This window comes from Carassius carassius, chromosome 39 (genome assembly GCF_963082965.1).
Source record: "Carassius carassius chromosome 39, fCarCar2.1, whole genome shotgun sequence".
NCBI classification, from domain to species: domain Eukaryota; kingdom Metazoa; phylum Chordata; class Actinopteri; order Cypriniformes; family Cyprinidae; genus Carassius; species Carassius carassius.
In genome coordinates, this window is record NC_081793.1 from 4286707 (window position 1) to 4300003 (window position 13297).

Sequence of the window (13297 nt, forward strand, 5' to 3'; positions counted from 1 at the left end):
CGAGCTAGCTGCTCTCACGGCGCGGTCACTGCGCGCTCATGGCGTTCCTCTCGCGCTCGACAGCTGCGACTGACGTATTTGGACAAGAAATGAATGCCCTGTGAAACTTCTTCGTCTCCCGAATGTGATCTTTGCAGACGCCGTGGGTGTTTCCCCGCTCATTCCTCCGGTATAAGTCATCCGAGAGCACGCCGTTGGATCGGCGCGGTAATTCTTTGGGCGACATTACCACGGAGAATACGACCGAAAGGGGTTTGTTTTAATTACATGACCGATAACTGTCCGTTCGTCTAGTTGGTAACGACTCCGTATCGTTAACCGTGGGGAGAAATGGGCACTTTACGCGATCTCCAGTACGCGTTACAGGAGAAGATCGAAGAACTGAGACAGAGAGACGCGCTGATTGATGAACTGGAGTTGGAGCTTGACCAGAAAGATGAACTCATCCAGAAGCTTCAGAATGAGTTAGACAAATACCGATCCGTTATAAGACCGGCAACTCAACAAGTCCACAAGCAGAGTGTCCTTCAAGAGCAGCAGAGGACCAAGAGACAGGCGATCTCAGCCGAACCTACAGCCTTTGATATCCAAGACCTCAGTCATGTCACCCTGCCTTTCTATCCAAAGAGCCCACAGTAGGTGCCACTTAAATCTGATCAGTGTTGTTATGAAGCTGTCCCATCAAATTAACCAGAACAAAGTGCTGATGATCTGCATTACTGATGCAATTATGCATATGCAATCGTATAATGACACATAAATCATTGCCTTTGTGCAGGGATCTTGGTCAGTAGGACACCACGAGTTCTGTGGTACAAATATAATCATAGCCATCCATCAAACCTGTCTCCATCCAAACCTTCATTACTTCACGGGTGTTATGTAGCCTATTGTGAATATAGGCAGACAGCCAGCCTGGTGATGCCACCTGTTGATTCTGTTTATCAACTTCAAAAGGGAAAAAAAGTGCACTGTTGTTTTTAAGAGAAAAGTGTGAAGGTCAAAATCGTATTTTTCTTCGTCATAAATATTTTATTAGATTAGACTCAACTTTATGGTGCTTGTGCAGATCAAGTCTAACCAGAAGTAGTATTGCAGCATAATGTGTATCCTATAAATAAATCATGGTAGGTGCAAATTGGAAAATGAGGTACAAATGACAGAAAAAATGACTGTGGTAGTGCAGAAAACATAACATTTAGTACATAATTTAGTTTAGTATAATGCAGAATGACATATTATATGGACATATAGATTCATGTTCTTTTTTCATTAAAATGTTCATGGTAATTTCACATGAAAATGAAAAAAAAAAATACATTAGAAAAATTACAGACCTCACTGTATAATATACAAGGCAGTATATGATTAACATATATATTGGCTAATAGTCCTTTCAAGATCGTTTTAGGAATTTTTTCCCCCCAAAACTAAAACGTAAAATAAAATAAAATAAACTTCAAGTTCTTTCATATTAAAAATTTGCAGTAAATTTACATCACCCTGATGTGCTAAAATAACTAAAACGTAAAAAATAATGAAAACTATGTAGACATTTAAATAACAATAACGAAAAAAAGAAAAATGACTAAAACACAAGGTTATAAAAATTTAAAATTAAAATGTACAAAATATATATTTAAATATATAAAATGCAATGTTTTTGAAGGTAATGTATGAATTTCAAAATGTATTATTTTTCTGCATTATAAATATTTTATTAGATTAGAATCAACTTTATGGTGCTTGGTGCAGAGTAGGTCTAACTAGAAGTTTGAGTCGTAGTTATACAGCAGCGAAGCTAATGAACAAATGATGGAGGAGTGCAAATTTAAAATGAGCAACAAATGGAACCAAAACCCTGGAAATAAACAAGGTTTTAGGATTTTTAAAAATGCAAGACTAAGAACCATACAATGGATATTAAATATGTAATATGATTTTGTTACTTTTGAATGTCACTAATGAAAAAGCAAATTTGTGACACTGACAACATGAACTCTTTGTACAGATGGCCAGATTGCTTCTAGGGAAGTGTTACATCTCAAATCATGCTGGAGAGAACATCAGGTTTCGGTCATATCAGCACTAGTTCTGCTTAAGCATATATAAGGCAATATATGATAATTATTGCCTAATATTCCTTTAAAAACTGTTTTAGGAGCATATTTCAGTCTCATATATCAGCCACAAAGGTGTACATAAATGTTAAGCATTTGAAATGTTTTTTTTAAGCCTTTTAAAAGTATATATAGAGTTCAATGAAACTGCATGTTGATCTGAAATGAAATGCACACAACTGGAAAGCGGAGTAGATTCTTAGCGCTGTTGAGAATCTTTTCATCTTCTTCTCAGCTGGATCTCTAGAACGGTATTATCTAAAAGCCTCTCTCATCCACCAGAAATGCCATCATTTGCTTTTTGCAGCTGTCTTTTCTTTCACAGTTTATGAGCATTTCAGTTTTCCTTGTTTTTATGTCACAAAATTATATTGTTCTTCCTTTAATGACATGATGCTCATACCAACACACACACACACACACACACACACACACACACACACACACACACACACACACACACACACACACACACACACACACACACACACACACACAAAACAATTCCTAAACCCTATCACCTATTCTAACTTAAATGTATTTACTTCCTTAAATGTTTAAGTATAATTAACTCAGTTGTACAAGTAATTTCAACAAAGTATATTAAACTGACTGAGCTGAATCTAAAACAAAAGTTGAAATTGCTCAACTTAATTTGATGAGTTAATGAGTAGCATAAGTTACTGGTCTAATAATGTTTTTTTTTTTTACTTTAATGGGGGGGGGGGGGGCATAATGTCAGGGTAAAACAACTGTTTTGCTATCAAAATTAAGAAACAAGTGTCATTAAAAAAAAACTATTCCTGACAAGAAAACATTACTTGTTTGCCACAATTTTACGATTAGAAAATTTAATCTTAATATTAAAATCAATATTTTGACAAATCTGATTTATTGCTTGTAAACTTTTGTTTCGAAATTAATGTGGAACAGTTTTTGCAAGAGTGCAGAACTCAGTCAGGGAACTGCACTGACAGCTGTATTAGAAAAGGAGCGATTTTTATTTGCTCTCTTTATGCAGTTTATTCACGATCATTTTTCATTCTGCTAAAAATAACAATGTGAAGTTAATTGTGTACTCAATGTCTTGATTTATTGTAGCTACCACCACTTCTCTCCACTCTCACACGATGTAGAAGCAGGACATTATTTTCTGTGTTTACGGACGTGAAGTTAATATAAAAACAAATGACGAAAGCTCCCTCCAAAACCAACCATGCTCAGTCTTGTAGGTTTACTGTAGTGAATAGGGGTAAGATGAGAACCCTGTAAAAATTATTAAAATTAAAACATTTTACAAGGAAATACTAGTTCAGTCTTTTAACAGAATATCTTAAAAAATTACACATTTAATTCAATATGTAACATGCTGTTTCTTAGTAATCGACAATCAATTTCAGGGTGAAAATTGTTTAAATCCTATTGAAAGTTTTTTTTTTTTTTTTTTTTTTTTAACAGATTTGACTTTGATATCTATATAATGGAATTTTGTTATTTGATTTTATTTAAAAAAAGACTATAGTGGAGCTTAATGGTCATCATATAATTTATTTAATATAAATATAAATAATTTAGTAATATAAATGATTTATTCATAATTTGACCTTTTTATGATATGGAAAGGTTGGTTTGGGAAGGTAAAATGTCATGTGACACATTTTTTTTAATGATATTCATCAAAGATGTTTAAAATTCATAATATTTAAAAATAAAAAAATATATATATTTTGTTTAAAATTTTTAATAATTAAAATGTGTAATTGCTTTTTATTTGATCAGAATCAGAAGAATCAGAATTAAATTAGTTACATTAAATTAAAATCTTTTCTCTATAAACTATTTCAAAACCATGTCAACCCAACGAGACTGCCAAGACTACATTTCTTGACGTGTTGTAGATTTTTGCTTTTTTAAATTATAGACAGTGTAAATTGTCATTGGACCTTTTTGGGGGGCGGGAACAAAAAACAATGATGTTGAAGACTCCTTTTGCAAATTAGCAATTGGAACCCCCTCTAATTTCTTAATACTGGCTATTAAAAAAAATGAAATCTTGCTTTTTAATAGCCAATGCATTGACATAGAAAAATAAATAAATAAAAAATAAAATAAAAAAACACCTGCACTAGATATGTTGTGTCTAAATTTGCTTGCACAAAATGCACAGACGGTTGTGTCTGGTTTTAAAAGATAAGTTTTTGTTGTTGTTGTTGTTTTTACTGGGGATTGGTTGCAATCTATTTTAATTGCTGTTTGACTGTTGTTGCAAACAGGAATAGTGTAAGCCATTTTACATCCATTGCAACAACAGTTCACCCCATGGAATACTTGAGAGTACAATGTTATATAGGCTACAGTTTAAACTTCTTTTGTCCTTAATTGCACTGATGCACAGCACCGACCTTTAAAAACAAATGCTGGAACACCTGACATTTGTTTTAGTTTTTGTTAGAAACGCAGTGAACGACCATGAGCCGGATCCAGAGTGTCTTCACATTGTTCTCTCCCACTCTGGCGCCCCATGTTAAGTTTTGCAAAATGTATCCATCTTGCTTCCTACCAAAAGAGCATATTTTCTCCTTTTATGGAAATGGCTCAGTGTGGTTCTCTGTGTCTGGGCAGACATGAATCTTTGTTAAACAAAAGAGTGGAGAGTGGTCTAAGAAGAGCTGTAAAGAGTGCTGAGAGGGAAGGACTGTTTGGTAGGAGATGGCAACACATTCTGCAAGTGTGCCAATCTACACTATCTGCCAGCCTATCTGAAGTTGTTCAGCGTGGTTTAACAAAGCCATGCTCCATCTGGCTTCAGAATCACTTCGGCATTCCACCGAGTGGCCTGCCAGGACAGCATAATGATGCCTCAAATATCAAAGACTGATTAAATTGAGGCTCCTGATGCGAGGTGGCATTTTCTGCGCTTTTTGCTATGGTAACCCCTTCAGAGCAATACTGTTGCCCATCTCTGAAGACTTTGAAATCTGTCCACCACCTGCTGCATTTAGCTCAAAGAGAAAGTTTGGTGCATGGCTGTTTAGTTTGTTTTAATAAATGTGAGGTTTGATGTTGATCCCGGTTTCTGTTTTTATTCCCCCCTTTTTACTTTCATCATTTTGATTTCAGTCAGCACTGTTCATTTCCTCTGGAGACAGTGTGTAGGCTTCAGTCACATGGGCTTTTTTTGGTTAATGAGCCTTTCTGAACCTAGAAGCTAAAATTAGGCAAACAAGAAGGAACTGCACTCTTGCATGAGAACACTGTTACACCAAAAGATACAGTATCAATGGACTTTATGCTTATAAATGTGGCCTGGCCTCTGATCATGATCTGCCAAGCGGAGTACTTGTAAATGATTTTTGGATTAGTGATTTGCTATTCAAAAGATCATGATACAAACAGTCTGATATAGAATCGTGTGGGACGCGGAGAGCAGGGTAGGCAAATTTTGAGTGAAAGCTTTAAAGCAACCCTCTCCAGACACCTTGGCAATGGAATCACCATTGGCTAGTCAATTTTTTTTTTAATCGCCAGACTGGATTTTTATTTGTATTTTTTATGATAGAACTCAGTAATGTTTGTAGTGCAATAATAGTAATGTTTGAAGTACAATAATACTAATAAAATATTACTACTAATAATAATTCTACTACTACTGATAAGCTCGTTGTCTGTGTTCTTAGTGATTTGCTAAAATCAAAATGGTAATATTCTATAATAATAATAATGTAAATGTGATGTAAAGGTAATATAATGGTAATGGACAGGGGGGCAGTGTTTCATATTTTATTGAAGCACCCCTGGGCGCCGCCATTGGTTGACCCCCACCTGCTGTTAGCATTAAATTGACACCCATTCATTTTGGCGTCACTTTGACAGCGAAGTACTTTACATCTGAGGCGTTTAAAGACTCCATTTGTCCATTCAATGTATAAAAGGCCCCATTATCTTGTATCTTACATTATGGTCCCGTAGAAGCAGTTTTTGTAAAAAATAGGCTAACGATTGCGTCATAACCTGCGACTCTCTGTTGCACAGTAGAGAAATTACCGTATGGACAGGAGGAGATTATCGCAGGCAATCTTTTACTGTCTATGAGGCTATCGGGGGACGTGGAGGCCTGAAGTCAAGGGAGAAGCCCATAGAGAGTCCATAAAAGCAACAGGACAGAATTATTCAACAACATCTGTAAGAGATCGGTGGGTGATTCAGATTTCTCTTGGCACAGCGATTAGAAGACTTACAATTGTCAGACGTGACATCTACGTCATCAAGCTCAGTTTGAGTCTGCGCAGTATGCTCGATCCCCAGGAAGTGTGTGCTTCTAATTGACTTCACTTGTCTCCGTTGAATCCAATGGGATCACTGTGTCCATTTCTTTTACTGTCTATGGTAATGGATGAGTGCTAGCCAATCGAATTGCCGCCTGTGCATTATTCCCCTCCCACTTTGAATGAACCGGCAGAGTCGTCTGCTTGTTCTTAAAGAAACACTAAACGTTTTGTACACTCAACTCTGCTATTGCTGCAACTACACAAACTAGCTGGGGACTATTTTCAGGTGCTGTGTAATATCACTGCACCTGTGGTACAGCAGCAAAGTTCCTTGATTATTACACAGGAATGAGAGTATAGTTCCTAGCCATATCAGCCTAGACAATCACAACTTTTCATTTTCCATCAGTCTTAGTACACGATGTAACTGCAGAACCAAGTCAAGTTTTTAATAGGAAAAATATAGAAACTCTTTGGTCATTTTTGAGTGAAATGCTAACGTTTCTAATCAAATTCAATGATCTATGCTGAGCTAAGCTAAAAGTGCTACCACCAGACCCGGAGATCGGCTGAATGGATTCGAAAATGGTAAAACTCACCTTTTTAACTCTAAGGCAGTTGGAAAATTTGCCTATTTTTTTTTTTTTAAAAGTGGAGTGTAAAAGACTTTCAAATCACATGAGCCAATATTTTATTCACAATAGAACATAGATAACATAGCAAATGTTTAAACTGAGAAAGTTTACAATTTTATGCACAAAATGAGCTCATTTCAATTTTGATTTCTGCTACAGGTCTAAAAATAGTTGGGACGGGGCATGTTTACCATGGTGTAGCATCTCCTTTTCTTTTCAAAACAGTTTGAAGACGTCTGGGCATTGAGGCTATGAGTTGCTGGAGTTTTGCTGTTGGAATTTGGTCCCATTCTTGCCTTATATAGATTTCCAGCTGCTGAAGAGTTTGTGGTCGTCTTTGACGTATTTTTCGTTTAATGATGCGCCAAATGTTCTTTATAGGTGAAAGATCTGGACTGCAGGCAGGCCAGGTTAGCACCCGGACTCTTCTACGACGAAGCCATGCTGTTGTTATAGCTGCAGTATGTGGTTTTGCATTGTCCTGCTGAAATAAACAAGGCCTTCCCTGAAATAGACGTTGTTTGGAGGGAAGCATATGTTGCTCTAAAACCTTTATATACCTTTCAGCATTCACAGAGCCTTCCAAAACATGCAAGCTGCCCATACCGTATGCACTTATTCAATTCAAGTTTATTTATTTGTATAGCGCTTTTTACAATACAAATCGTTACAAAGCAACTTTACAGAAAATTATGTTTCTACAATATTTAGTAGTAGCTAGTAGTTTGTGCACGTTTGACAGGATTTTAGAAAAATAAAAATAATAATAATAATAATACAAGACGTAGTCAGCTAGATGATGAACTATCAATATTATTAATTAATAGTAATTATAGGATGCAGTCACACATGTAGCAATAATTGTTAGTTCTGTTTGTTGATTCAAGGTTAGCATCATCTGGGGTCCTCTGAGGGTCAGCATCATCTCTTCTCAGGTGTTCTGGATCCAGACTGGAGCTTGTGTAAATCCTAGTTACCACGGGATGTAAATCCCGTGGCAAAACATAGAAACAAAATAGAGACATCATTAGCATAGCTGCTGATCCAACAAAGTAAAATTAGTTTAACCCAAGCTAAAGAATAAAAATGCAGATGCAACTACACTCACAATTTAAGAGATACATTATTCGAATGCTTGGCGAAAGAGATGCGTTTTTAATCTAGATTTAAACAGAGAGAGTGTGTCTGAACCCCGAACATTATCAGGAAGGCTATTCCAGAGTTTGGGAGCCAAATGTGAAAAAGCTCTACCTCCTTTAGTGGACTTTGCTATCCTAGGAACTACCAAAAGTCCAGCGTTTTGTGACCTTAGGGTGCGTGATGGGTTGTAGCGTGGTAGAAGGCTAGTTAGGTACGCAGGAGCTAAACCATTTAGGGCCTTATAGGTAAGTAATGATAATTTGTAACTGATACGGAACTTAATAGGTAGCCAGTGCAGAGACTGTAAAATTGGGGTAATATGATAATATTTTCTTGACCTGGTAAGGGCTCTAGCTGCTGCATTTTGGACTACCTGTAGCTTGTTTATTGACGAAGCAGGACAACCACCTAGAAGTCCATTACAATAGTCCAGTCTAGAGGTCATGAAAGCATGAACTAGCTTTTCTGCATCAGAAACAGATAACATGTTTCGTAGCTTGGCAATGTTTCTAAGATGGAAGAATGCGGTTTTTGTAACATTGGAAATATGATTTTCAAAAGACAAATTGCTGTCCAATATAACACCCAGATTTCTGACTGTAGAGGAAGTAACAGTACATCCGTCTAGTTGCAGATTGTAATCTACAAGATTCTGTGTGGTGTTTTTTGGTCCAATAATTAATATCTCTGTCTTATCCGAATTTAATTGGAGAAAATTATTTGTCATCCAATCTTTTACATTTTTAACACACTCTGTTAGCTTAGATAATTGGGAAGTTTCATCTGGTCTCGTTGAGATATATAGCTGAGTATCATCAGCATAACAGTGGAAGCTAATTCCGTATTTTCTAATAATATTACCAAGGGGCAACATGTATATTGAAAATAGAAGGGGACCTAGGACGGATCCTTGTGGCACTCCATATTTTACTGATGATAAATGAGATGACACCCCATTTAAGTAAACAAAATGGTAGCGATCGGACAGGTAGGATCTAAACCATCTTAGAGCCTGCCCTTGAATACCTGTATAGTTTTGTAATCGATCTATGAGTATGTCATGATCTATGGTGTCGAACGCAGCACTAAGATCAAGTAAGACTAGAAATGAGATGCAGCCTTGATCTGACGCAAGAAGCAGGTCATTTGTAATTTTAACAAGTGCAGTTTCTGTGCTATGGTGGGGCCTTAAACCTGACTGAAATTCTTCATACAGATCATTTTTATGCAGGAAGGTGCTCAATTGAGCAGACACAACTTTTTCTAAAATTTTAGACATAAATGGAAGATTTGAAATAGGCCTATAATTTGCCAGTACACTAGGATCTAGTTTTGGTTTCTTAATAAGAGGCTTGATAACCGCCAGCTTGAATGGTTTTGGGACGTGACCTAAAGATAACGACGAGTTAATGATATTGAGAAGCGGTTCTTCGGCTACAGGTAACAGCTCTTTTAGTAATTTAGTGGGTACAGGATCTAATAAACATGTTGTTGGTTTAGATACAGTGATAAGTTTATTTAGCTCTTCCTGTCCTATATTTGTAAAGCACTGCAGTTTATCTTTGGGTGCGATGGATGAAACTGAAGTGTTAGACGCTGTAGAATCTACATTCGCTATTGTATTTCTAATGTTATCTATTTTATCAGTGAAGAAATTCATAAAGTCATTACTATTTAACGTTGGTGGAATATTTGAATCAGGTGGTGTCTGGTAATTTGTTAATTTAGCCACTGTGCTAAATAAAAACCTTGGATTGTTTTGGTTATTTTCAATGAGTTTGTGGATATGCTCTGCCCTAGCAGTTTTTAGAGCCTGTCTATACCTGGACATACTGTTTTTCCATGCAATTTTAAAAACTTCCAAGTTAGTTTTTCTCCATTTGCGTTCAAGACTACGAGTTACTTTCTTGAGAGAGTGAGTATTACTGTTATACCATGGCACAGTACGTTTTTCTCTAACCTTTTTCAATTTGATGGGGGCAACAGCTTCTAATGTATTAGAGAAAATAGTGCCCATGTTGTCAGTAATTTCGTCTAATTCATGTGTATTTTTGGGTACAAATAGCAGTTGAGATAGATCAGGCAGGTTATTTGCGAATCTGTCTTTGGTGGCTGGAACAATAGTTCTGCCCAGACGGTAACGCTGAGACATATAGTTAATATCAGTTATATGCAGCATGCACGATACAAGGAAATGGTCTGTAATATCATCACATTGGGGTACAATATCTATAGCAGTAAGATCGATTCCATGCGATATAATTAGATCTAGTGTATGATTAAAACGATGAGTGGGCCCGGTGACATTTTGCTTGACTCCAAAGGAGTTTATTAGGTCAGTAAACGCAAGTCCTAATGTATCATTTGCATTATCAACGTGAATATTAAAATCTCCCATGATTACCGCCTTATCAATTGTAACTAGAAGGTCTGAGAGGAAATCTGCAAATTCTTTTAGGAATTCTGTATACGGCCCTGGTGGTCTATACACAGTAGCCAGAGCAAGAGATACATTAGATTTCTTTTGCATGTCTGACAGTGTAACATTTAGCAGAAGTATTTCAAAAGAGTTAAACCTGTATCCTGTTTTCTGGGTAACATTGAGAATATCACTATATATTGTTGCAACACCTCCTCCACGACCAGTCTGACGGGGCTCATGCTTATAACAGTAGTTTGGTGGAGTAGACTCATTTAGAGCAAAATAATCATTTGGTTTTAGCCAGGTTTCAGTCAAGCAGAGTACATCAAAACTATTTTCTGTGATCATTTCATTTACAATAACTGCTTTGGGTGTGAGTGATCTAATATTTATGAGCCCAAACTTTAAAAATTGTTTTTGTTCATTTACTTTACATTTTTCTGGTTTAATTACGATAAGATTTTTTCTAGATCCTACATTATATTTTGACCTCACTATTCGGGGAACAGACACAGTCTTAATAGTTTTTACAGCACAAGTACTTTTATCATTTAAGCGGGTGGAACAAAACTCATCATAATAGTTATTAGAGAATTGTCTTACTAGTCACATGGAGCGAAGTGTCCTGGAGATGTTGTCAGAGAGCAGCTCCGCTCCGATTCTGCTGGGGTGTAATCCATCAGCGCGAAACAGCCTAGGACGCTCCCAGAAAAGATTCCAGTTATTAACAAATAGCAGTTTCTGTTCTTTACACCATGACAACAGCCATTCATTTAAAGCAAAAAGTCTACTGAACCTTTCGTGTCCTCGTCGATACGTGGGCAGTGGTCCTGACACGACGATCGTCGCCGCGGGCGTCGTGCTGCGAACCGTCTCGATCAGGCTGCTGAAGTCCCTCTTCAGCGTCTCCGTCTGCCGCAGCGTGGTGTCGTTAACCCCGGCGTGAAGCACGACCGCTCTGGGGCTCTCGTCGACCTTCAGGATCGCGGGTATCTGCGCAGAAACATCGAGAACACGAGCACCAGGCAAACAATGAGTGTGCACTTTACCTTCGGCTAACGTAGCACTTACGTGTCGGACGATGGAGTCTCCGATGATCACAGCGTCGCGTCCTGTCTCGCGGAGGGGAGCGAAGCGGTTCCGGATGGAGATGTCGAAGGCAGGAGGGGGAGAAGTCGTCGCCCGGGACCCGGCTCGCGTCCTCTGCTGTGGATGCACCCAGGGTCCGTGGTGTCCCGGCGTCGCAGTGAAGGACATCTGGGAAGATCGCGTCCTGGGTGCACCGGGCCTGTGCAGAGAAACACACGGAGTAGACGTGGTGGGACTGTTAGCAGATCGCTGTATACTTACCCCGGACTTGTGAGCGTCAGCCCGGGATGATTCCAGCGCGGTTCTCCGCTCTCTCAGCTGGGCCTGCCTCACCTCCAGGTCGCGAATCTGCTTTCCCACGGCCTCGAGCTCGAGCTGCACAGAGTGGAGACATTCATCCGCCATTAAAGCAAGTAACAGTGAGTACAGCAGTGGTAATGTGTGTGAATAGAGTATTAGCAATGTTAGCGCAGTTAGCTGCAACCACGCCGCTGATGCTAACGGGCTAAAAGCTAATAGCGGACCCGGGAGATCAAAATAAAACTAGTGATAGCGAGGCGCTCTGATTGTTTTTGTTGTAGAATACAATAGAGGATATATTCACACGTTATATAAACGGAAACGATGATGTATAAAATTGATTTTTGAGTTAAAAATAGTCAATGAAAAGAATATAGTGACGGAGCTCAAACGCAGTACAGCCGCCAACAACAAACAACACTTATGCACCCCCATACCATCAGAGATGCTGGCTTTTGAACTGAATGCTGATAACATGCTGGAAGGTCTCCCTCCTCTTTAGCCCGGAGGACACGGCATCCGTGATTTCCAACAAGAATGTCAAATTTGGACTCGTCTGACCATAAAACACTATTCCACTTTGAAATAGTCCATTTTAAATGAGCCTTGGCCCACAGGACACGACGGCGCTTCTGGACCATGTTCACATATGGCTTCCTTTTTGCATGATAGAGCTTTAGTTGGCATCTGCTGATGGCACGGCGGATTGTGTTTACCGACAGTGGTTTCTGAAAGTATTCCTGGGCCCATTTAGTAATGTCATTGACACAATCATGCCGATGAGTGATGCAGTGTCGTCTGAGAGCCCGAAGACCACGGGCATCCAATAAAGGTCTCCGGCCCTGTCCCTTACGCACAGAGATTTCTCCAGTTTCTCTGAATCTTTTGATGATGTTATGCACTGTAGATGATGAGGTTTGCAAAGCCTTTGCAATTTGACGTTGAGGAACATTGTTTTTAAAGTTTTCCACAATTTTTTTACGCAGTCTTTCACAGATTGGAGAGCCTCTGCCCATCTTTACTTCTGAGAGACTCTGCTTCTCTAAGACAAAGCTTTTATAGCTAATCATGTTACAGACCTGATATCAATTAACTTAATTAATCATTAGATGTTCTCCCAGCTGAATCTTTTCAAAACTGCTTGCTTTTTTAGCAATTTGTTGCCCCCGTGCCAACTTTTTTGAGACCTGTAGCAGGCATTAAATTTTAAATGAGCTAATTAAGTGGATAAAAGTGTAAAATTTCTCAGTTTAAACATTTGCTACGTTATCTATGTTCTATTGTGAATAAAATATTGGCTCATGTGATTTGAAATTCCTTTAG

General features: G+C 38.2%; 1 protein-coding gene across 2 annotated transcripts in view; it reads left to right on the forward strand.

Annotated features, from left to right (window-relative positions):
- Positions 1 to 13297, forward strand: part of LOC132121259 (cGMP-dependent protein kinase 1) — a 195978-nt gene that overhangs the window by 5046 nt on the left and 177635 nt on the right. Inside the window, exon 1 of one of the 2 annotated variants that reach the window (XM_059530481.1) lies at positions 223 to 635. The exons of the other annotated variant lie outside the window; for it this stretch is intronic. Coding sequence (XP_059386464.1) covers positions 331 to 635 — 305 coding nt within the window. The 5' untranslated portion in view covers positions 223 to 330. Of the gene's footprint in view, positions 1 to 222; positions 636 to 13297 lie in introns of those variants that run through there. 2 annotated transcript variants of the gene reach the window in all.